The following is a 26,662-nucleotide window of genomic DNA, read 5'->3' on the forward strand; positions in this document are numbered from 1 at the left end:
AAAAAAGACAGATTACACTGAAGCCATATAAAGTTAACTACATGCATTTTCACAGACACTGTGGCATCACCATTCATTAAAAAGCCTTTCCTTGTCGCATACAGAGATCTAGATTAGACAGCAAACATTGTCTGCTCGCTCAGCGTTTCCTGCCCGATGAGTGATATCACCGGGAATGAGAACAAGCACATGTCAGCTTCATTTTCTCATTTAAATTCCCCAACTGAATCCTCCTGTGAGGTGAGTCTCTTTGGACAGCACCACATTTCTTAAATGAACAGAACAAAGCTAAATGGCTTCTAGAGAGAAGAAAATACAACTCGAGTGCCAAGTTACAGACACAGTATCCATCTCAGGCCAATGATCTGTCATCCTTGGGATTATATATGTTGACTTGATGCGTTCTGATTTCGTCAGGTTGATAAGATAAGATAAACACAAGTGACATATCAGTATTCAGTAATATGTAAAGGGTGGATTAATTAGAGGCTCGCTTGGTGAAACTCGGGTGGAAATGTGGTAATGGGAGTGAGAGTCTGGGGGGCAAGATTAACAAAGAGATAAGACAGGGTGTCAGGGTTTCTAAGTTATCAGAAGGAGAATGGGATGCTTGACGGTGGACCGGCAGGATTAAAATTATGCAAAACTGAACAAATCTTTCACTTAAATTGCTTTCTGTTCCTCTAAATACTTAAAGACTCACTGAGCACGTCCTCCTCCTGGTATGAATAATGAGAATCTGAAGACAACAGCCATCCAACCTCAAGTGATGGCTTCTTATAACTAATTGGGGAAGTGAACATTTATGGTGGCTCAAAGTTAAACAGATGCTTAAAAAGGGGTGCGTTGAATCTGGGCCTGAACGCGGATATCAACTACATGTCGTTTTTTTTGTTTTTGTTTGGAAACCTCATGTAAAGTGAACACATGTGAACACATCAGCTTCTCCTGGGTTCACTATTTATGAGCCAATGTCTAGGTGACGTCGCCCATTGGTTTCTAAGGGGTCTGTTTGGGAAGCCCGGCTGTTAGATATGACAAATATGTGATAACATTGTTCCAAATTTCGATAACGGTATGAAGTGTGTTAAAAAACAACTTAGAGTGCATGATGTAACACAAAGTTTCTCTCCATCTGATGTTTGTTTGTACTCATGTATGTTTCTCCTGAATCCAGAATAAATTCGCAAAAGCATCTGACTGTAAGAACTTGATATTAAAGTATGGTTGTTCAACCCAAGCTGCTCTCCAATGGGTAAAATGAATACATGCCGAGTCAGAAAGCATAGCTTGTTTCTATTAAATATTTTATTATTTATCCTGACAAATTCAGACTTGTGTTTATGAGCAAATACTCGTATTGGATATAATTTGCTATAAATGGCACAGCTCTCCCATCCAAGGTGGTTTCTACATTCAAAATGGTGTCTACACAAACTTCACACTCTTACTTCAGTCAAAGAGCTGAAGCTGAGGTAAACCTCCTGACAAACTGCAGTCAGACAGGTCACATCCTTATTTATGAAGAACGTACATCCTTCATAAAATCAAAAGAGGCGAGAAGAAATTCATCCCCCCATACAAAGTGTACCAACAGAGACTCATCAGACCCAAAACTGTGAAACTCACCTCCGAAAGGAGCTGCCAGTTTGCTCTGAACAAAGTCAAACTTGCTATTTAAAGCTGAACTTACACAGTAACTGGTTTCTGGCTCCAGAGAAACAACATGTCTGAACACATTCATATTTAACATCTCCACTTCTTTACCATTGATCTGTCCATGTTTAGTATGTCTCAAAGCCGTGTACAATAAATCAATAAACCCTGTACACTTCTTCAAGTAGAGCTATGAGGAGTGTTTGAAGTATTTCTAATGGAGAATATTTTGATGCATCTTTAGCAGAATTCACTATTACAGCTATAAATCTAAACAAGCACACAGCCGCCATCATCTGGGAAGGACCAAGTCACAAACTTCATACAGGGTTGTTCAACTGTCAAGGCAGACGCTCTGCAATAAACACATTCATTTAAAACATCATTTCCGCTCACGTGTTTTGGTTAGTTTTGATGTTATGCTCTGCTAATAAAGGAACGTTTGCATTCACAACAAGTTGTCTATGCATGTATGTGTGGATCAAAAGCATGTTTATTTGAGCCTGAGCAAGGTGGAAGTGTTCAACTTGTATTCTGTAACTGTTACAAATACCTTTGTATTCTTTTATTTTGAAATGTCTACTGGACAGTGTGCAAAATGATTTTTCAGAACCTAGAAGGAACAAATTGTAACTTTGATTTTCGTTTTAGAAAAGTAGGTTAAAAAAAAAAAAAAAGGTACAATACGGAGAGCTTGAATCTTATGTTTTAAACCTGCAAATGCATAAAAACAAAACAGATTCTGAGCTGACTGTTTTTGGTCACGCATGGATTACAAAACAATCACAGGAAGTGCAAACAGACGCATTTAAATGGAAGATCCAGCACAGAATGTACCGGCTGACACCTACGGCCCAAACAGCTGAGAATGAAACTGACGCCAACGTCCCCGATATCTCACACATGACACGATTCTTCCACCGACTGAGGCGTGACTCATCTTTAAGTGACAGACGTACAATAATAGGAGAAAAAAACACCCAAGACTGTACCGACAGTTTCCCCACAAACCATCTTAAGTGACAGGTCTATTCAGGGACAGTGGTAATTCACTGTTGACAATTTAAGCTGGAGATTTATAACAATAAAGCACAAACACAATCAGCTAAAATGAAAAATAAAAACACAGGGAAATAACAAAGCAGCTGTGCAAAGAGTTAATTTTGAGGATATTTTGAGGAGCAGGAGGAAGCCACAGAAATAAATTAACAAAATAAATAGTTGTGCTGACAATCCAATTTATTTTCATGCCGTCTGATTTTATCGGTTCAGTGTTGGTGTTCCTTTTCTTTCTCCACCTCCTACAGTAAAACGCCATTTTTCAACCAGAACTGCAAGTGATGATAAATTAGAGAACAAGGCTCTGTATTTATCAGCCATCTTGATCAAAACAGCCGTCTAGTTCTCGTAAAAGCAAAACATATGCACTTTGGCACCCCCCAAAGGTCTCTGAGGGCGACTGCACTGTTGCAGAACACACACACACACACACAGTTCTTTGTGTGTGCACAATGTGTATTTTTTGACCAAGATGGGTTGTCTTTTTTGATTCGGAGTTCCAACCTAGGTGGAAATATTCACATTGTCGATCTGTCATGTTTCCGTCCAATTCTAAATATAGTTGGGTGGTGTGTCAGTCCATCAGTGCACCAGGCTGTCTGAAGCAGTTTGCAGTTTGATCCAGCAGAGGGCACTCTCAGTGTAGCTTGACCTTTGCATGCACTATTGACCTCAGGAAATGAAGACAGTGATGCCAGTAATGGCAAACGTAAGGGGGCGGGTGGAAGAACTCAGACTTACATGAGGTGAGACTGTCTCTGCAGACAGCAGCTAACTGATTCGGTGGAGAGACACAGGGTCGCTCAGAACCCAAAATTATTTGTGTGTAACGCAAACTTCCGTGCACTCCTAACATCGTTCCCATCAGCAGGTAATATTGTGACTAAATAGAGAGAGAGCTTCATCCTACCCCAACCAAGTTTATTTACTAGTGTTAAATCAGTCCTTTTGAGTTGTCAACAAGTGCTCGGTTTCAGGCTCATTATTTCATCAGTGAAGTTAATTAGAAAAATTAACTCTGTACAGGGAGTGCAGGGTTTGATCGTCTCGTGTCATACTCTGCATTTGTTTGTTTTTTTAAAGTGACAGCACAATGAAGCCCTCCTTCTGCAGAGGGGACGGGCTTCTATCGCTTTCAGTTCAGGTCTTACACATTTTCAACTTTTAAAAAGCACACAATCTAACAACCACCAGTATTATATATTTTTTTGTCCCTGCTGAATATTTTTTTCACAACCACACATTCAGTGCTATTTATAGGTTGCTGCTCCGGGGCCTCATTGTATATTGTGTTCCATTCAACAGTCTTGTAATTCATAAATCCTGCACAATGGAGCCAAATGGACTGGAAGGTGCATGATGGGTTCAGCAGGAGAAAAAACACGAGCATATTCACCAGTCTCAGTACTTCAATGGGTGACGGTCCTGACAGTTAATGTCCATGGATTCAGGGGACGAGAGTTCATTGTTCATAAAACATTCTTTCAAAATGTGAGCAGTGTTTGGGTCTAAGTTATCCAGTACAGCCACTGAAATCCTGGAGTGATGCCGTCTGTGTGAAATGCATATATGCAGCTTAATGTATAACAATGAGAGCGTGACAATCTTTTCCCCTTGAATTTCTAATAACTGACCTTCATTAGCATCACTAAGTGGGAAGCCAAACCCAGGAATATGTGTGTGTGTGTGTGTGTGTGTGTGTGTGTGTGTGTGTGTGTGTGTGTGTCTGTGTGTGTGTGTGTGTGTCTGTGTGTGTCTGTGTGTGTGTGTGTGTGTGTGTGTGTGTTTGTCAGAATGAATCCAGGATTTCGGATCATGATGCAGCTGTGATGTGAAAGTGTTGGGATGTCGTGGAGACATTTAAAGTGTAGTTCTATTTATCGTCTCGACGCTAACGCCCAGATCAACAAAAGCATTGAGACTAGAATCAAGTTTGATTTTGTGATAATTTGTTCGATCAATTCCCTGAGCCGCAAACTACAATAATCCAGACAAAACAAGAAAATCACATTTCACACATCACACATCATGTACAGGTGAGGAGTGATGGTACGAAAGATGGCAACAGTTCCAGCTCTAGAACTAAAATCGACTAACTGTAACCCCCCCCCCCCCTACACACACACACACACACACACTCTGTCTAAATGCCACACGGCTTTGGTGTGACGTCTAAAAAAATCCATTCTGATACCTGAATACCATGCACGTGACGGCTCTGTTGAACTGGCCTTTTTCTGACTGCACGACTCGTGCTTAGAGAAAATCCATTACAGCCATCCACTGTGCTTTCCCCCCTTTCCTTATGTGCCATAAAGGTTACGTCCAATCGTGTTGCTGTAAATAAATGTGGCGCTTACAACGCTGTGGGTGCCCAGCCCCTGCTTGCAGTCCACACCCTCCATCTGCTGGGACAAATCTGCTTAATGAATGGCATCCACTTCCAGCAGCATTACCGAATCAGCACACATCAAAGCAGTGTTAGTCAAGCACTTGAGTTTTAATGACTAATGGGCCAGTCAGGTGTGTGTGTGTGTGTGTGTGTGTGTGTGTACGCGCACTGGACAATTTTAAAGGGAGCAGCACAACATCCGGCAACAGACACACAAGGCTGGTTTAGAGGCATCTCTGCAATCCAATGAGCAGACGAGCTATCAATTAGCGGCATTGGACAGTTTCACATTTCAGCTATAGGTGATGGAGGAAGAGGATGCGTCTACTTACAACACGCTCAAGTTACAAAGTGAAAGATGGCATACAATTAACAGAGCCATCGTCAGGTTTGTTCACTTGCTCTGTAAGCAACGTTTTCTGGTTTGAAGTTTGAATTATTTGGTTATGAATCAGCTTCTTTTGTTTGAACAGTTGTGGCAAACAAAAATCCTTCTGTGCAAAGACACTGATGTCTGATCTAACTATCAAAAGCAACTGGATATGTAGATGTATTTCTAAAAGGCATTCTAGGTTTCTGTGCACAGCTTCATGTTAATCCTGAGCGGCGACATTGGCCTGATTACTGTCTTTTTATTGGCTCAGCAGCTCAAAGTTAAAGGCGGTGTATAATACAAGTGTCACTGGGTGTTCTGGATGGATAGAGTGTAGGACTTTGAAGGATGTAGATCTGTTTATTGTCATGTAACGTATCGACTGCAGCATGCAATCTTAAAAATATGTCAATTCAAATATGGAGGTTTTTTTTTTTTTTTTTTACAAGCACGAGTGTTGTGAAACATGTAATTGGCCAAGAGCTGTAAAGGTTATCATCCAAAATGAATGGTCAACAATTCCCATTAATGACAATGTTTTTTCATCTCCTTTAAATAAACATGGATATGGAGTTTCATGCTTTTTCTTCTTGCAGGCTATTCTTAAAGCAAGCTTTAACTGGTGGCCTATTTCTGCATGATAATTGGAGTTTTTTTTGAGCACATGGTCTCAAATTCCTGCTGAGGACCAAATGCCACTAGAATCTGTTTTTGAGGACAAATCAATAAAGTGCTCTAACCTCCCTCCCCCCCAAATAAAATAAAATAAATAAATAAAATCAGTGCTAACCTTGCTTATTCCTCGAGTCTGCAAAACAAAATGTCACAGAAAACAAGTAGGCTCTCATATAGTATTGATTATGTTGGCCTGAAAATACAAACACATTTATAATTGACAGGGAGACAATTTGAGTGTGCCAGCCGTGGGCAGTGGACTCAAAGAGTTCATTTTGTGTGCGTGTGCATCTGAAGGCAGTTTGGATTAAATTGTTTTGACAGGCAGGACTAGACCGTCCAGACAGCTGCCCTCTAACAAAGTGCTGCAGTGGGTTTATCCCCTCCCCTTGTCGAATCACCTTCATACAACCCACACAGACTCCTGCTTGGTGATAAGGACAAAATCAGTCACAGATTGTGGAAATAATGACATATCATAATTAAAGCAAATTATTGAACTATAACATCTATTTATCTGCCGTTGTTTTATTTCATCCTCATCCACAGTCTTTATCGAGTTGGCACTTGGCAGCCAGCCTTAAATGTGTGTGTGTGTGTGTGTGTGTGACTTATTCAGGCTTATCTGAATCAACATGTTGCCATCATGTGAGGGATCATGCTTGAGAAGGTGAATATTATCAGGAAAACAATGGACAATGTGGAGGAACTGTGTCTTTTCTGGAGACAGCCGAGAGTCTGACAAACCATCAACGAGACTCTAACGCAGGAAAACGTTCAGTATGTTTACGAGCACAGTGGAGTTGAGCTAAAGCTCGATGAGGCCATTTAATTGGACTGCAGCTGTCCTTGTGCCAGAACACACACACAACAAGTGAAAATCAATTCATTGATGCAGGTATGTCAGATTCTGCTTGTAGGTGCCGATATTCTGACTGGACCGTCCTCCAGTTGACCCAGTAACGTCACATATTCAACAATCCATGTTTGTCAATATGTTTTATTGTTATTATTTTGACGTTATGGCGCATTACTCCTTCAGCTGACACAACATAATGTGTGTCCGTCCAAGAATGCGTGCTTCTCGCTCCACCAATTGCCACATGTGAGGTCCCATATTACGTCCTTTTTTAGGTTCATATATCTATTTCATGTGTACGATCACAATCGCTGCTAATGTTCACAAAAATGTCTGTTTTCATGTAGAGCTGCTCCACGCAGCGCCTCTCATCTGCCTTTATTACTAACGCTCAGAATCCCCCATGAAGAGAGAAAAACTAAATAAATAAGGTCCCCACGTGTGCCAAGTCTGATCTGATTGGTCGGCCAATGTGCTTTCTCGTAATCGAACAGTCTTTCGGCTTTGTTCTCGGATCCCGCCCCTATTACCATGTTGGGAATTCTCAAGTCAGTCCGAGGGGAGCTTGTGCTTCGATCTTTATCTTGTGATGTCACGGCACACATTTTCAACGAGGGGGGGGGGGGGGGGCTAGGGACTGAGCATTTCATGCGGCTAACGGGAGGAGGTCAGAGAAGCAGCGTTTCTGCAGACTTTGAAGTTTTGCTCATAGATGTGCCTAAACATGCACAAGATGCCTGGAACACACACTAAAGAGCATATAGAACCAGAAAAGGCTTCTTCCTGTTTTCTTCTTTGCAGTTAAGCTGTTTGGATTCCAAGTCACAGCCTGGCATGGTAACTGTGGAGCATACACAAAATGCAGGGGCCCGTTTGGGGCCGGATGAAGCGTATATGAAAGAGCAAATGGATCGCCACCTGTGCTAACTGGGTGTGACCCATCTCAGTCGACGATGAAGATAATAAGACGGCTGCCAACTTTAACCTTTAACTTGAGGGTGTTTCTCTCCATCACACGCTGACAGCTAGACGATTTAAACACCCTCGAATTTTTTTTATCCTGCAGCAGAACAATTACACTTAAAAATCACACAAGGTCGCAAAAGGAGGCAGTTTGAGACTAAAATACTGGACTTAATGTACCAACAAGTATTCAAGCAATCAAAAGGTATTGATATCTTAACATCAGTGTAGCACAGTACCGGTATGTACACACATATGCACACATCAGTTGTGGTCTTGTGGATGTAATAAAAGACCCTACGAGTCAGCACTTTTGTTTCAGGTCCTGTTTGCTGTGGCACATTGCCAACATAATGTAATAGATCCTCCTTACAAATGTTTCCAGAGAGCAATCCAGTGCAAACACATCCGAGTTCCACCCATGTTTGCAAAGATATGATGGCACACAGGAAGCAAAGCAGGAAAACGGTCTGGGTCAGCATCATGACACAGTTTGCTCTTTAATATAAATGAAATGAGGAGAGGTTAAAGACTTTAAAAAGGACTGCACTCGTGGGTTAGTTCCCATGCCATGACTCTTAAATGTATTTGCAGACGATTTCACATTGCATTCTCTGATGGATCGTGTCGCAATTAGCAAATTGTTGCACTGTTACCTCAACACAAAAGTAAATATTTGACAACAATCGAGGAATGGGGGGGTGGGGGTGGGGGGGGGGGGGGGTGGTGTGCATAAATGAGGAGTAATTCTAGGGCTAAACATGTTTAATTACCGGGTAATGAATGTAATATTGTGCTGGAGCGCTACAATTAACACATAATGCTGAAGCCACGAAAACTTTCATTGAGTGAAGATTAGTTTTAATGCTGCATAACTGGTTAATTGTGGCTGTCACATGACGTGAAAAGGACTCTGTACCACCTCCAAAGGGCACCACTGAGATAAACTGCATGAAGTTATTGTCAGCTGTTAAAAGCTCGCAGCCACCTGTGAAAGTACAAGATTGTGAAAGTCAAATCTGGAACTTTCATTTCCCTTTGCAAACTCGAGTGACTGAACACTTGAGTCCAGCTGCACTAAAAAAAAAAAAAACATACCGTAATGCATGACTTGAACTAAAACAGCAGCAGCTTGGAGATAAATACGGTGTGTGAGGGGGGGGGGGGGGGGGGGCTGTGGAGAAATAGGTCACCTTAACGATTGCAATGTTCCTAAATTCTCCGGTAATGTTGGAGCTCAAACACAGGGGGAGTCACCCCGTGTTACACAAGTCACCCGCTCTGTGCAGGCACACACACAGCAGACTAATTCAGTTGGTTTTACCTGCGCAACGGTGCCCGCAGTTTACCCACAGTGATACCCGCTGGTCACATCTGAGCCCCAAGTTCAGTCAAGGGGCTGTCAACTTTACCTCCTGCTCTGCGGACGGGGCTGGAAGAGCCGCGGCGAGGAGCGAGTTCTACATTTCTGCAGAGTTGCTTTACGCGTAAACACACAAACAGACTCCGGGGAATGACTCAGAGAGCCGAGACAGTTTACAGCACACACACACACACACACACACACACACGGAAGAGCTTTCTTTCACTCACCAGCAACACCAGCGTGAACATTGTCGCCTCTCTCATCCGACTCCCGGATCGGTTCCGAGAGGCCATGATGCCGTTGCCACGTCTGGATACGCAGGCGCAATCGGTATTCCACGGATTCTCGGGCGCGGCGCAAGGCTCGTCGGGTAATGTAGTTTTTAGGAATGTGCAGTTGAGAGGCGGCGAATACCTCCCCCCCCCCCCCCCCCCCTCCAAAACAGCTAGTCTGTTATCATGCTGCTTGGATATCATTAAATCATTAAGTAGCCTGCTATTGTCAACATGAGTTTTTTATTATCAGCACAACGCAGCCAGTTGTACTGCAAATGAATGAATAACACACAAGAGTGTAATTAGTAGCCGAGCTTAAATTGGCTTGTGATTGAAAGGCTCTTAATTAGCTCTTTATCAATTCCACCTCCCTTTCTTTCAAAAGTGTTGTATGATAATAGCTCTATGGTATACTCAGACTTAAAACAGCAGTTCATTTAATTTTGATTCAGAGAACTACTTATCCAAAATAAAACAACATGTAGCCTAAAATAATCACCAAAGATGTCGAAATATGTTGAGAAAGTCACTTTATATTTACATATGAAAAGAGGCTGAGAGAAAAAAATGTTCAAGCAAGTTGTTTTATTTATTTATTTTGTATGGCATAAACTATAGGCCCATAGATATAGCCAACTTAAGTGATTTAAGCATCCCCATAATTCTACCACGGGGTAGATAGCCTACTAGACAATAACATATCGTAGGAAACACTGTAACAGATCAAATGAAATAATATAGAATACAACAGAAAACACTGACCTTATTTACTTTATCAAAAAAAAGGAAAACTTCTGATTTCAGCTTGTTGGGTTTATCTGTCCATCATGTTGACACCATAGGTGAAAGGATGATGAGCACTGATTGAGAATACAGCAGATTAGGAGCAAACTAGTCGATTAGAACAAAAATAAAATAAAATTAAAAAAAAGATAGTAAAGTTTGTTTTTGCTGCTGCAGAATAATAAACATCGGTATAGTAACAATTGTTTTGGTTGTTTACATGGAGTGTTTGTTTCCCTGTGCTTTACATCTTTCTAATTCTTCATTTTAAAGGTCAGACTGAATGAGGTCTGATGGCGATGTGTGGCTACACTTGTTTGAGTTCTTTTGTCTTCTTCGATCAAAACAGCAAGACGTGGAAAACACTTCGCTTCCCAGTGGAAATAAATTGCCAGGTAACCTGTGCACCGCCACACACACACACACACACACACACACACACACACACACACACACACACACACACACACACACACACACACACACACACACACACACACCAGGTACTGTGGAGTCCCAGACAACAACACGCGGGACAATTCTTTCCCAGAAGCCTCTCTGTGTGTGTGAGCTCCACGCTGTGATTCACTGTCAAACACTGCCAGCTTTCGATCTGCTCGGAACCGCTGTTGCGACACTCTTCCAGCTCCGGAGGGTTTCCGTGCTTCTTTCCCCACTACGCTTGCAAATCGGCCCCATCTTTGCTTACCGATCCCCCCCACCCCCCCTCACCCCCCTCTACTCCCACTCCCCTGTCCCCCCTCCTCCTCAGCCCGGTGGTATCGTCCGACGCTCAAGGAGAAGGAGAGCGCAGTTGTTGGCTGCAGGTCGCTTGGAGAGGGACGCGCACAGTGGCTCAGGACACAAACATTAGAACCCGTTTCTTTTCTGTCTCTACTGCTAAAAGTGCAAGTGTGATTCTCTCCTCACCTGTGCCTGGTTTTATTGTCAACTTTCGGATTAAAACATCTTCGAAGGTAAGAGAAAAATCACTTTTTTCTTTCTTTTATTGGGGAAAAAATACATGAAATTACCAAACAAAGCACTTTTTTATGTGTGTTGTGCATCAACTTGAAGCTTGAATCCGGCTTTGGATTTGTTGTTAGAGGCCAAATGGACGTGGGTCGACTGTGTATTTAGGTGCTGTATTTTTAGACCCGAGGCAAACAACACAATAGCCTCCTTTAGCTTGATAAATTAACGAAAATCACCCTCCATCACTAATGGATTGGCTACTCGTGCTTCCTTCAGCGATGCTGAGCGGTGGGCTCCGTTTTTTCCGTGGACCTTTCCTCCATCAGACTGGCTTTTGTGCAATGTGTCTTCTTTATTTAACTGTAACACTTTCCTGCGCCTTTGCCCACTTTTGCCTGCCTCAGGCGACCCGATTTTGCCGTCGATAGTATGCGTTATTCAGAGCAGTTTTCAGCTCCTTTATGCCATGCCAGTTTTACTTTCCACTCACGTTTCATCCCAGGATCAGAGGAGCATTTGTGGGCTGCAGAAGCTGCCTGTGCCTGCCACATTAGCGCTGTCTGAAACTTACTTTGTTCTGCACGCATCTCTGTGGTGTCTATCCAGGCGAGATGTCAACTTCAAAAAAATCCCAGAAGAAACTTATTTATTTTGGAGATCAATTAATGAAAGTTGATTACCTCAGTGCCTTGCGTATATGTTGTATTTTTCTTTCTTTAAAATATCTAAACTCAAACATCGATAACTAGTTTGGACCACAAATAGCTCGTGAAAGAATAAGCATCTAAATGTAACCTTCCCAACTTTGGTTGTATTTAAAAAAACAAAAAAAAACCCGACTTAATGCTGCTAACGATGACCTCATTGCTGATCATTTCCAATTAACAAATGTGCTTTTACGCGCGGAATGTGCAGCCTTTACGCACACACTGAGTGCAAGTGTCCTATATTCTTTTATTGTCTCCAAATCCCAGCAAATGTTCGTGAGACAAATGCTGCATGAGAACGGTGAAATGAGCTCATAGTCATTATTCCAGAGCTTGTCACTCGGATGACATTGCCTCTCAATTTCTCCGCGAAACATGCAGAGAGAGAGAGACATCCCACTTCTGTTTTATTTTGAATTATAAAGAAGGATAAGAGTCCAGCAGAGAACTTCTCGGAGTTGAAGTGTTGTATAAAGAAATGTAGTTTCTAAGATGTAAAATAATACATTTCCCTCTTGCATGCTTTTTTTTTTTTTATTTTTTTTTTTAAAAGATGATTGTTCTAAAAATGCATTGTTGGATCAGGAGAAAAAGGTTGTGTTGTTGCAGAACAACAGAGGGCAGTGTTGAGCAGTTTTGTGCATCTGTGTGAACACCTCACCAGGTGATGTTTGCTGCATCAGGACCTGGACTGTCTGTATGCTGTGTCCTCCACAAGTGAACTTAGAGAGAGTTCTGCAGACCAGCTTGTGCTGCACTTATTAAAGCTTTGAACAAATGGAAACGAGTAGGTACAATGAGCTTTCATGGATTGCTGCTTGTGCGATTGGCTCCTGGTGATAAAATGTCAAGCACTTTTGAACAAGCTTTTATCTGCGACGTTGTTTCTATAACTGGTGTTAAAAAAAAGCTAAAGGTTTAAAATATCACGTTCACTCGACTTAATTAATCAAACAACTTATTCACTTGAAAGCTATTTTCCACCACCGCGGGGGCTTTTAGAAGCTGTTTTAGAGCTGCACTTTTTCCTCATCTGTAGTTTTTTTATTGAGCCTCAGAGTTTCGACAGCGTCAATGAAGGGCTCTGTATTATTCATTAACACTCAAACGGCTCTCAAATGCAGTCGAGCATGGCTGCTTTGGGAGACGTGTCGGATGACAATAAGTTTGTGTTGAAGCTGAGCACTTTTGTTCTGTTTAAAATATGCAAAAAAGAAGGAAAAAAAAAATCCCCATCATAATTATTGATGTTAAAATGAGTAGTCTGCAGTTTTTACCACTCTCTGTAGACTTATTATTGCTCACTCTCCTGATTAATGCAGCCTAGTTTAATATCCAAACAACTTCATTCTCCCATCTGGAATTCAAAACGGCATTTGGCACAACTCCTGTATTTATTTTGTTCATTAATCAACACGTGTGAAAGTCCCCTACGCCTCACTCCCCTGTGTTTTGATTGATATTCATATATTCATACAGGTTTTTGTCAGGCCCACATGCTTGTCTTATGGATGATTAAGGCTTTTGTAATATGAAGAGCTGTTTTAGTGTCCTGGGTCGCTCCTTTCAAATGGAAAACAGGTTTTCATCTTTGATGAACTTATGAGGGCTCTTGACAGGTCCTGGTGAGGAGGTAGGGCGGACCAGACCAGCAGAGATCTGAAACAAAATATTAACTAGATGGAGGCCCCCAAAACTCCTTAAAGACCACCTCTATGTTCCCTTTTCATTCATCCGTCTTTCCTTTTTGTTCTTGTAGTAACAGTTTTCTGGTTCTTGACACTGTATCTCTGTGGCGTCTGATGTCGACTTAAATATTTAATTTTCACTAAGAACTGTGGAAGGTGTGGAGTGGATGAGCTAGCAGTGTCTTCATCAAATTTTTAATGACACATATTTAAACTGTGCCATGTGGGTTATTTATGTTGTCGGGCATCATGTGAGCAGAGACAAACAGACATGAAAGTTTTATGTTTCGAGAATTTGATCCGTCCTCTCCTCCATTAGATATTACTTCTCTCAGAACAACACAAGTATTTTCAATATGGTCTGAGCGTAACAGTGTCGATGTGAGTGCAATTAAAGATATAGACTGGTCTTAGAAACACGTCATACAGTGACACTTCAGCTATTCTAGGGCGAATAGACATAGAAAATGCATTTCAAGTAAAAGCAAAGTGTTTTCCCGGAGTTGACAGAGTTTTTTTTTTCATTGCAAAGTGCATTTTTCCTTTAAAAAAAAAAAAGAAGGCAGAAAGTTAAAAGTTTCAGCTCCAGCTGCATCATGTTTCTGCTTTTAGTCTGTCATTCAGCTGTTTGGCTTTTCATGCACGTCAAACAAGCACTCTGAGATGTTTGCAGATGCATATATGGAAACCCTTATATCAGTTTATATATGCACTGTAACACCTCCAGCTCTTTTTGAAAGCGACCTTGACAAATATGCATTTCCTTGCTTTAAAAGCCCAGGAAGTATGCTCTGAGAAGTGCTGCGAGGCAGTGAGTGGCAATAGCTGAGACGTGCTCTGCCGACCGTTGATCTTGATTTGCTCCCTTTTCCACACTCCCTGAGCCTGGCATGCCAAAGCGAAGCAGAGGGAGATTGTGGACTTTTAAAGTGGCCTTCTTGAGCAGGATTCACATGGTAATTAGGTCAGGACACAGTGAGGAAAAACAAAGCTGTGGGCATGCAGAGAGAGCAGAAAACATACAGCGTTTTCTCTGAAGAAGTTTGAAGGAGAGAGAAGAGACACACAGAGAGACGCTGCCTTAAAGAGCGGCTCGATGAGCGCAGAACACTGCAGCGGCATTGTAGTGTCTGTTGCTCTATGTTGGGTAAATATAATGCCAGATTTGAAATCACAGCTTGTGTTTGCAGATATGGTCTAAATCTTCACTGTCACACAGTGTTGTCAAAAATTATATTTACCAGTCACACACTTTATTCCAAGAAGCATCCCTTGTGTGACTTATATGAAATAAGAGTTCTTCTGATACAGACTCCGGTATGGGGATTGTCTCCTGTGATTGAAAACAGGAGCGGTGATGAAATATTATCTGGAGATCCAGACGTCTAAGGCAGAAGTATTACTGAATCTCATATTGAGAATAAAGACTCAAAATACAGATGTATTCAAGGTAGTGCCACCCAGTTTAAAAGGCTTGTTTGAATCTACAATAGGAGAGAATCAGGTCATTCTACATCAAGCTAGTAGTAGTAGTACACCTAAGAAGAGTATTATGGGTCCTCCTCACATTCCCAAGAGGAATGTAGGTTGTGATTTTGTAAATGAAGACATTGATTCCTTCATAGAAGACGCCAGTCCACCTCCACTCCTCGGCTGTTAAATCTTTACGGTCATCTGTAGGAGACGAAGAGTTAAATATGGCACTGAGACTCTCGAAAGTCTTCACTTTGTCTTTAAGGTGGGAAATTGCCCTGAACATATTGACTTGTAGCCCAGAAAAGATTCTGAAAAGATATGCTCTACTCCATCACACTGAAAAAGCATGGACTGTTCTGTGCTGGTTCATCACATACAAGGGGGATTAATACAACCCAGGCACTCTATTACAATCATTATGGGCCAATACTCAAGTTTAGCTAACAGATGGAATCAGCAACAGGCTTGATGGATACACTTTGCTTCTCTGCCGCAGCACCCTAACGAGAATCTGCCTCCGACTGGGCTCCCTCTTTTGTTTTCTGACAGGGTGTGTTAGAGGGGGAATGTGCTTGTGATAACCAGACAGCTTGAGCTGGAGTCAACGGAGGGAGGCCAGTGGTCTGCATGTTGCAGTCTGAGCTGGTGGGTGGAAATGAATAATTCCACAATGTCTGTCTGGGTCTCCTTAGCCCTCCCAGGATCTCATTGTTTCTGAATGCAGCGTGCACTTGGCGTGGCCTTCATGCACAGCGCTGATGTGTCTGTCTGTGCGTCTGACTGTAACCTGGCCTTTCTCTGCCTCGACACACAACTATTGCCGCCTGTGAAATCCAATACCGCTGCAGTGTCTATGTTGTTGGCGCTCTCTCTGCAACCCCGCTAATTAATGCTCAATGCCACCCAAACAGTCTTAATTTGTCTCTGAAACGTTATCATAATTGTTGCCCACCCCTTCCCTGTGCTGTTATTACCACACCTTTACAAACACGGGGAATAGGGATGAAAAGGGCAAGCAGGCTGTCAAGCAAGAATAACAAGCTGCAGAGAAAAATGTTCCAGGAAATGCCATTCTTCTATGCTCTTTAATCTTGCTAAACAAACACATTAATTTATCTTTCAGAGCATGTAGCATGTGAGCTATTTTCTAACACTTGTTGTTTCCAGCAGCTAATGTGTGGATTTATTGCTTTCTTCTGTTTCGTGTGAGTTTAAACTGGATGTCACAACATGAAGTTGGCCTCTACATAACTTTTAATGAGCAATTGGTTTGAACATTTTTAGACACGAAGCTTAAAGAAAAACAATGAATTTCATTAAAAGTAGCTTTAAGTTATCAAGCCTGGGCAAACTGCTTGAGATGTGCCGATGTAATTTTCTTCAATGTGACACTGAGTCATAGACATGGGTATTTGATGATATCTAGCATCCTTTTGAAACTATTGTCATATAAAACATGCTATGTTTTTCTATGTTTATTGATTATTGATTGATTATTATGTATTCCTTATTGTATTTTTTGTTATTGTCCTGGATTAGCTTAATAAAAGCATAGGAAACCAAAAAACAAGCTAGAAACAAGTTAAGCTAACATTAGCGGCATCTTTCCAAGTCCTGAAGGACTGAATTGCCACTATTTTATGGGAAACTCCTTTATGTTATTCTTCTACACTTCTACACGTTATACTTCTACCTACAGACATGGGTACATTAAACAGTACCTTTGTCTTGAAAAATATGCATTTCTAACATTTGGCTATAGCTAGCATAGACCCATGTTACCCACTAAGTTCACAACTTGCTGCTTTAGTTTCCTTTTCTTTGATCATATATCTGAAACAAAAAATCAGGAGTTGCTGATTAAAACCATAATATTTTTCATTCACTGTATGTGGCAGAGCACGACTGATTAATCAGCCAGCCGATAATATCGACTAATATTAGCTTTTCCAGTGACCATCTGCATCGTCTAATTTTATGGCAGACATTCGCTGATATTACTACATTTACGCACCAGTCAAATCGTTTCTCATTTGAGTTTAATTGTGATAAACTACTTGTTCAGACTTTTCTATATGGATAACAACAAGCGCCGTCACTCTCCGGACTGTCGAGTGTTGATGCACGGACATGAGCACTTTTCCACAAGTGTTTCATAACTGCACTTAAAGGATCAACGCAATAAATGTGTACATTTACATCAATCTATCTAGATTTCAGATTTAGATCTAGATTTCATAGATCTAAAAAAGATATTGGTGGATATCAGATTTCTTTGTCTTCCTTTCCAATCGGTATCGGCCACAAGAAAAAAACACATCAGTCTGACTCTGTGGGATCCTGTTTGTTGGAGAAGAATTTTTTGGGAATGCTGATACATTTTGGTATTGGAAATGGCATGCTAACCTGCTATACTACATTTAAAGTTTTATCAAATGCATATCTTATACCACAATGATAATCTTAACAACTCAACTGACTTCTTGAAAATCACTTCAGAATATATTTATATAGTTACACTGCATTCCTGGTCTATTTGTCATAAAAAGTGCAGCTTCTAAACTGAAGCTTTTTCCCTCACAGCATCAAACTATTCAGTCTTTTCCTCCTTTTCACACACTCTCATTGTTATCCCTCTTGGTATTAGATGAGGTGTGAGCATTGTGAGCGAGTATGCGGTCATACCTGCGTGTGCGCATGCGTGCATGTCTGAGCAATTTGATTTTTGTCTTTGTATGCGTGCGAAGCGGACGTGAAGGCATGTGCCTTTTCTCTCCCGTTCCTCCTCTGTTCAGGTCTGAGCAGGGCGAGAATAAAAGGGGCGCAAGAGGAGGAGAAAGTGCTCCCACAGTTGATTTGGCCATTGTGGGGGGAGGAACACTATTCCCATTGATGCTCTGGACGCATGGCTGAAACCCCCAGAAGCTTTAGGAAGGGAGCTCATTCAAGGCTTGATGTGACCCGGAGGACGGGGTTGGAAGATGGGTGTTGAGCCCATTGTGGGGACGGTGGGAACATTGTCCCTCGCTCCCCTTCTTTTAATACCTCTCTGAACCACTGGCCCTGAGAGCTGAAGGGGCTCTCAGGTTGTCTGTTTTTGCTTTTTAAGACACTAGAGAGGCCTTTTATCATCGAGGTTCACAAATGTTCAGTCTTCAAAGAGATCTAAGAAGAACTTTATTTTAGGCTCCCATCAGAGATCTACCAGGACCTCGAATTCTGAAATTTGTTGACAAAGTTTGAACTTCCCTTCCCTTAATGCATCATTACACCTGAGTCTTTTGCTGTTACATGTCATGACTGTCCTTGCTAGAGCCAGTATTAGTTCTGGTGATAAAAAAAACAAACATATTCCTTATTTACTGGATGTCATAACCCCTTGTCTCTAAGCTGCAAAGAAGAGAGTGGCGTGGTTGATAAAAACTTTACATACTGTGAATACGTCCGTCCAGGTCCACGAAGAATTAATAGAAACCCACAAACTGTCCTCATAGGGTCTGACTCTGTGGCTCCGTTTGCCACTTTCCACATCATCCTCTCTACATCCTGCGCTGCCTCCACAGATCCCCTCCTCTCGTCCAGCATCGAGAGTCCCCTGTTGTGAGCTACATATGTGAACAGGCAAGTCGGGAAGATTTTATGGGCTGTCTACCTTGAAGTGCCATAGTGTGTGTGCATGTGTGAAAAAGACATTAGTGTAAAGTCGGACGACTTCAAGCCTGTTAAAAAAACACATTAAAACTGTCCATATCCCTTCAATCATTACACAAGAAAGGTGTCTTAGAGCACAAAACACGCATGATAGCATCATATTTTGACATGCATGTCAAACTTGTGTCAACATATTCTGAAGTTTACGGCGTATCGCTACCATACACAGGGAAAAAACATTCCTGTAATAGTACTCAATTAAACCGAAGTGTTGAAGTTTTCGGAAGGATCTCTATCAGACCCTTATTTTCCTTTGAATAATCAGCATTCCTCTCAAGGATCTTTTAAGTTTCAGGTATTTTACTTTGCAAAGCCCCATTGTGCACTACTTACAGCAAAGGAATAAGGCTCATTTCTCTCTGCCGTTCCCTCTAAAATGGTTCTATCTCTTCCAAATGGATTCACAGGGTGAGAGCTAAAATACTTTCTTGAGCCTGTGCTCACTGAAGTAATAGGTTTTTGTAGTGAGCCCTCCAAACAAGATACATTGGAAACCCCAGTGGTATTTATCGAGCCACTCATTTACACACTGTCAAGGACATGCAGATTTCCCAGTACGTTTTTAACCACTTTTCCATTGTGTTTTATATTATTTTGCATTTTTGATAGCTGCCATGATTCTGTTTGTCATCTCAACAGTAGCTGTACTGAGTGTGGAGCCTATTAGCAAAAGAAAATCCTGACATGTTTACTTAAAGTTTTATTAGTATTGGTTGGCTTCCAGCATCAGACTTTGAGTAACTGCCTGTGATGGGTCGTATAACTGACTCATTAGAAAGCACCGCACATGCATGTCAGCCGTCTGGTGTGACTGTCTCTGCTTGTTTATTTTGCGCATCCATGTGTTTGTATTTGTGTGTGTGTGGTTGTGTGTGTGTCTGCCTCACTTTCCCTATTTGTAGTAATGGTCAGGAAATCAGCAGTTAGCAATAGCAGGCAGCTGGTCTCCGCTTTTCTCTGTTACACAACATCTCTCCATAGCCGCAGCGTGTGTAATTGGACAACCACATGTCGGCTTGTGATTTGCAGTATGAGCTTAATGATATCCAGCGTTAAATAGGATGAGAGCATTTGTCTTTCATTGGCTAAATTCACTGGAGAGAAGAGGGTGACTCTCTCAGCTCATTCCCGTCAAAGCCTGTCCATGTTTCCTGGACTCGGGATCGATTTGTCCCAGCGTCTCTTTGGCTGTTCCAAATAAATTTCCACTAAACAAAATCATTACTGCTTTAGAAAACCAACTTACATCTGATGAATTTAAGTATTTATCAGAAGTAAGCCTGATAGCCCTGTTGCTGCATGCAAGATTTCATTTGTGGTCCATTTCTTGATAGTTTCAAACATTAAGTTAATTCAAATATATTTCAAACATTAATTGAAAAAATCAAAAAAATCAAGTAAAGTAAGCAAGTTTATGGTGACTGATCTTGGTCTGGATTGGTCTGGATTGATGAACAGCTTATAAAACGGTGACGTTTGCAAGACTCTACAAAGATTTACACAGATTTGCAAACTCTACGGATTTGCAAACAGGTTTTTATTTTTTCTTACCTGTGCCTCTTTGGGGCTCTGTACTTATCAATATCCTTTGATTTGTTTGTTTTAAGTGGCCAAGAACCAAGTCTGAGTGTTCGCCACTTGATTAGAGCAAGACATCAGCTCGTGTCGCCTTTTGAGACACCTTTTAATTTTGTGAATTTCTTACTCGTCGCGTTTCAGGTAGTCTGTTGCAATATGTTCATGGTGCGTGTTCATATTGCAAAAGTGTAAAATTGGGGATTGTCTGTTGCGATTCTTTAGTGTGAAGGACTTGTAAAACACCATTTTCTTTTTACAGGTATTTGTTGGAAAATTTCCCCCTCAGGTTTTCGCCAATTTTCTCAATCTCATTCAAGCATACAACCGCAGTCCCAGTTTCATGTGACTGGTGTGTAAACCAGCAGATCAGAGTGTAAATCACTAATAGTTTTCGGCAAACAAAACATGAGCAGGTCCTGTGACAGCTGCACTGTCACACAGACACACTGTTTTTCTTTCTTTCTGACAGTTACTTTACCATCCTTGAATCTTCTTTAGTTTCTTGTTTTCTTCTCTGTGACAAGTTCATCTTTTCTTATTCGAATCCGAGCCTCGATACGCTGCTTTGTGCTGCATGTGTTATTATTACTGGCCCTGACCCGGAGACACACAGCCTGCTTGTCGGGTAATTACACTTCTCCTCGGTTACAGAATGAAGCCTTTGTTGCCCAATGTTTGGTGCATTCAATATATTCTGTACTCTCAAGGTAAAACAGGCTATCACGCCGACTTGATAACATCATCATTCATAAGGCATTGGTAATATGTGTTTCATTCATCTCAATCCAAAATAATCACCAGCCGTGATTTCTTAAAACTATATCCTTTCAATGCATCTGGTCACATCTCTTTGTCAGATCGTGTATGTGTGTGGACTGAGTGATGTAGGGAAGCAATAACACGGACAACATATTCTTTTCTGTGGCAGCTATCGGCCTGTTTTACATCTCAGACACCAAAACATCTCAAGCCGAGGAGAGCTAATATTCAGTGTCTGCTTCTGATAGATCCTCCTGTTTGACCTGGGTAGCAATGAGCGCCTAGCTTTACTCCAGCTTAACCAACCAGACATTCAGGAGAAATTATTCTACTCCATCTTTTGACCTTTTGTTTGCCTCTTTCTCAGAAATCTCTTGAATGTAAGGCGGGATTGGAATTTCTCTCTGCTAAAGTGACGGATCTTGTGATTCATGTTGCGTGTGATGGTGCTACAAGTGTAGCTTTAATCAAGAGCTAATTAGTAAATTATTGCTGAACAGGGAGAACAAACACAACCATGTGTCCATGAAATGAGCATTAATGAGTGTTGACTCTTCAGAACATGCTTCAGGTCGTCATTTGATGTTTGGTGTGGGGATTAAGCATTGAATACCAATCATAGTAGTACAACACCCGGCTGAATCCTTGGGGAGATGACGTGTGAGAGATTAGGGGATGTCAGGCACCAAAAAGCTCCAGGATAAGGAGTCTTACCTGTGACCAGCGTTACAGGGGCTATAGCCTTTTTATGTTTGGTGTTTGCTCTTTAAACTGAGTTAAACTAGCTCCCCTTCATGGTATAACGTTAAAGGTCTCCTTTTCTACGAGTTTCAATTGTCAAGTGTTAGAGCTCCCCAAAACACGTCTATGAAATTTCCTGTTTTAAATTCACTCTGAACCTTTATTTTCGTAGCTTGTGGCTAGTTAACTAGCATGTTAGCTTACTAATAAAAACCTAATAACTAACTAGAAGAAAATTTTCGAGACTCTCAGCCTGAAACGGGAGCTTTAGTGATTGTGTGTTCACAGTACACCTTTCTACATTTCTTGCAAACATACAGAGAATCACCAACGGGCTATAACATATTCATGCATTACCCACAAGGCAGGAAGGCTCGATCAGAAGAACCACAACAGACAAGATGCAGCTCAATAATGGAGTTTGATGCTTCTTTTACTGTGACTTAAAGATCAATAGAAACTTGGCTGCCTTCGACTGTTTCTATCGATCAACATTTGGTCCACTTTTTGGGGGCTGCCTGAAACAAAAGGTTACTCTGTCTGTCAACAGTGACAGGTCTGATAAATAGAGACAGTATGATGCATTACATATTTGGCCCCTCAAGCTTCAAATGTTCAGTCGTAAACACATTTTTTGTGGCCCACTACCACTACAGCACCGCTGAGTTTGGTTCGCTGTTGGCTTTGGTTACTATGGCGATAGAAGTGGTTCTCGGCGGGGGCTGGAGGGTCTGTTTCAGACTGTGGCAGACAGAATAAGAGCGGAGTGTGACAGTGATTAATGTCCTGGAAGAAACGGAGACAGGCGACTCTCAGGGTGCCGTCATCACCACCAGAGTGTTGAGAAACACGCTGGCCACGAGACCAGAAACTGGTCTCAGGGCCAATAAGGTGCTGCAGCTTAATCACAATCATCTGAATTATTTATTATACAAAAATCTATTACTTTCTCAACCAGGTGGGAGAGAGCTGGAGTAAATTGAAACGTTGGATTAAGCCAAAGAGGAAATGAGATTGACCTGTGAGCCTCCTAAAAATCAATCCTCGCCATCCGGTTGATTAATGGGAAATCATTTGTCTCATCTTTCCCGTCTGCCTCTTTCGACTTATTTTAAAACATCAAAGAAGAGGAGGTGTCCTTCATCAGGTGGCCGGTATAGTCAACTGTTGCGAGTCGCGTGGCGCTCGGTTAGCGTGCAGCCTGTTAACAAGGAAGTGAAGTGATGGAAGACCAGAGGCCAAACGTCTGCTTGATGGAGATAAGCAGCGAACCGTTCTACCGTCACCCCCTTTCGAAAAAAAAACACACGCAGCGTCTGGATACTTGGCCGGCAGGGTTTAGACGACGGAAACAGCGGTATCTGCGTCATACACATCACCTTCAAAAAGTGATAATCTGCTTCTGTAAACATTATTCTCGCTCCTTATTGGACACACTATCATACAACAAAACCTCTTCAAAGCTTTGTTGCATTACCTGGTCCTCTTTCATGTCCCCCCGCCTGGATTTCAAGGTCCATTAGAGCTCCTTTTGAGGATCTCGGTCTCTGCCTGGGTTTTTTTGCACTTAACCGCACTTTCTCTCCCCTGCTCTTCTACCTCGCTGTTCCCCTACAACACTGCTGAAAGCTGCCTCTGTCGCGCTGCTATTGTGCACAGAGTGAGTGTGAGGAACGTGCTACAGATGTATCTTATCCTCAGAGGGGGGAAAAAAGACTCTTCTTCTCCCTCTTCAGTGACCTGTTGCCCCTGTGCACAAGCTTCAAATACTCTTTGCTTTCTGTGATCTGACCCTCAAGCCCTCCTATCTAATGTCAACAGGAGTGTAAGGGAGCTCAGAAGATGTGATACGAGTGTAAGTTTTAGCAAAGGCATGATGAATGGACTCATACACACCATCCTTTTGTGTATTCATTCACCTACAGGAGGTAACATTACCTTCACATTGTTTCTCTCTCCCGGAACCTGAAGTGGAACAAATGTGTAGGCCTTGTTTTTTTCCGTTGACGTTTTCTCGAGATGCATGAGATGCAGAGGTAGTTTTTGCAGGAAGGAAGTGCAGCACTTTCCAGAGATGTTTAAATCAACAGCTGGATGTTTGATGGCAGAGTAAATGTCTGCCCCCGTCTCACAGCAGATTGCTTTTGCTAGTCTTGGCCAGCAGCCCCATTCATCATGCACCAGAGTAGCAGCTTTTGTCAAGCCCTTTATTTTAAACCATGGCTGAGGTCCCAGCTGTGGGCCTAAAGCTAAAATCTTTCCCAAAATGATAAATATATTTATGGGTTAAAAAAAACCCATTTGGCTGCAGTCGAGGGTTTTTTAGTATATCTAACTGATTTATTAATTAGTTTTGTCCAATGTGTTCAAAGTATGTATGACATTTTAAAAAATCGAGGCACCAGGGAGGACCAGTCTGCAGCTGTATTGAAGAGGAGATGTGTTGTATATTTCGCTAAATACCCACTGATGCCAAAAGCAACAAGTGCGGCTGTATTTCCTGTTTGGAAAATGACAAATGACTCAGCTGAAAATGAGCGCTAAAAGATTAAGGGACTAAAATCTTGAATGAACATCAGCTTTGTTCTTTCAAGATGAAATGCTCTCAAAGATGAAAAGGGACTCATCAATTGTTGCACTGTTAATTTGACAAAACAGCAGACTCAAATGGCATACTGATTAGCAGTGTTCTGCTCAAATCCGCTGCCTCGCTCTGACAGCTGCGATATGCTGCTGTAACTAGAGGTCTGCTCCCCAACCACACAGGGCAGCACTATGAGAAACTGTCCAGTATGGTGTGTATATATAGGAACCTGTCTTGTTTTAATTAAATCTACATCTTTTTTTAAAACCTTTAAAGAGCAGAAGAACTCCAGTTCAAGTTTAAAACATGCATCACTAATTGAAGTCGTGGGAATTTGTCGACTCAACATCAGCAGCATTGGTGTTCGATTCTGGCCACCTGTTAAATTAGAGTCAAATATTCACTCTCTTTTTATCTCTGGTTTTATCTCCACGAACTCTTTCATACTAAGCGGAAGTTCACACGCGTTGCTGCTGCTGGCTATTCATGCTAGCTGTTCATCATTGTTTGCTGTGTTGCTCTTCGAGGAGTTAGCGGTTCCTTTGTAAGAGCAGTTAACCAACATTTCTGTGAATGAGGTTTATAAAACCACACAACTCAACATGTTCAGTAAAAACAAACAAACAGTGAGCTATAATAAGGTGTAATACTCTGCACAGCCAAGTAACCCAGTTGATTATCATTCCTTATTGATTTGTCAGTACTTGTAATCCTTTCATAATAACTGAAGATTGCAGCTGTGATAATATCAAAAACCCACAAGGTAAAAAAATCGATATCTGAAACGGCTTTATGGATAGTAAAATACAGAAACTGAGCGACTGTGAGGACACATTGTCATTCAAATGCATCGCTCACTCTGCCACTGATTTAATGTCCAATGAACTGACCTTGCTTCTTTGCCTCCCCTGTTCACTGAATCCAATTTACATCTCACCAACCAGGCTTTATTTACCTCATTTAGCAGCCGTGCCGTGCTTTAGTCCCATCATAAACACCTGGTTGGCTGGATGAATGGCCCCATGATGAAGGTAGATAGAAAAGTACTTGCATCTCGTCATTGTTACAGGACTCGCAATTACCACTTGAGTCACACAGGCAGTTTTGTTTGTGTGTTATTTGGACACATGCTGCTCTCTCATTTTCTGTAGCACTCTTAGTTTCGCCTCTCATTTCAGCTCCAGTGAATTATGACGCCCTCAGGGAGCAGCGAGAAGACAACAGGGGTGAAATACCCTTCTCACAGCTCTCTCATCACAGCTCAGCAACTTGCAGCTCGCAGACATGGACACTCAGGGTTTTTGGAGGCTAAAGACTGAAGGTCAGGGGCTCAGACAGCGGACTGGCAAAACTCAAAGGCTGTTATTACATGCAGATGTCTCAGCTCATATGACCCTAGGGTGCTCCTTTAAGCTCTATATAATATGGAGTGCACCTGCAATTTAGTTGCATGTAAATACACATTTTTAGAATTTTCTGTACGTTCGCCATTTCTTTCTTGAGGCAAACTTTACTAATTAAATAGTGAAGGGAAAATATGTGTTTTTAAAAGAAAGTTCCCCCTTTTAGATGTTGATCATTTTATTCCAAAACTGTTGCCATTAAACTGCTGTGACCACAAGTCGTAGGGATTTTGTCCCTTTAAGCCCCGGCAGCATTAGTGAGGTTTAACACTGATGCTGACTGATAAGGCCGTGTTATCAAGCAGGCTCAGCAGGTGTTTGACAGTGTTGCGGTCCGAGCCCTCTGCCGATCAGTCAAATTCTTGCGCACAAACCTGAGACATTTTTACCGTCCTTGCTTTGTGTCATGTGGAAAGAGGATGGAGGTTTCCTGAACCACTGGCGCACATGTGGAAAGTTATCACATAGCATTTCTACTTTTCTGAAAAGCATATCTAATTATGTTTTAAGTAGATCAGCTGTTGGTGTGCACACAGGTACGTGTTCTTAGAGTGAATGAAAAAGTAGATTTAAGTGTACCTGTTCAGGAATGCATGTGTTAAAGGTCAAACCACTTGGGTTCAGGTAATGGAAAGATTG

General features: G+C 41.7%; 2 protein-coding genes across 6 annotated transcripts in view; one reads left to right on the forward strand and one right to left on the reverse strand.

Moving 5' to 3' along the window:
- pdia5 (protein disulfide isomerase family A, member 5) overlaps nucleotides 1-9,719 on the reverse strand; it is a 53,893-nt gene extending 44,174 nt beyond the window's left edge. Inside the window, exon 1 of the mRNA XM_079356820.1 lies at nucleotides 9,571-9,719. Coding sequence (XP_079212946.1) covers nucleotides 9,571-9,636 — 66 coding nt within the window. The 5' untranslated portion in view covers nucleotides 9,637-9,719. The remainder of the gene's footprint in view (nucleotides 1-9,570) is intronic.
- A 1,231-nt stretch (nucleotides 9,720-10,950) lies between these two features.
- The window catches only part of sema5ba (sema domain, seven thrombospondin repeats (type 1 and type 1-like), transmembrane domain (TM) and short cytoplasmic domain, (semaphorin) 5Ba), a 159,023-nt gene continuing 143,311 nt past the window's right edge, over nucleotides 10,951-26,662 (forward strand). For 3 of the 5 annotated variants that reach the window (XM_079356812.1, XM_079356816.1, XM_079356813.1), the window contains exon 1: nucleotides 10,952-11,378. The gene's annotated coding sequence lies outside the window, so the exon portion shown is untranslated. Of the gene's footprint in view, nucleotides 11,379-26,662 lie in introns of all 5 variants that reach the window. The other 2 variants (XM_079356814.1, XM_079356815.1) reach the window with 1 other exon arrangement.

This window comes from Symphodus melops, assembly GCF_947650265.1.
Source record: "Symphodus melops genome assembly, chromosome: 12".
NCBI lineage: Eukaryota > Metazoa > Chordata > Actinopteri > Labriformes > Labridae > Symphodus > Symphodus melops.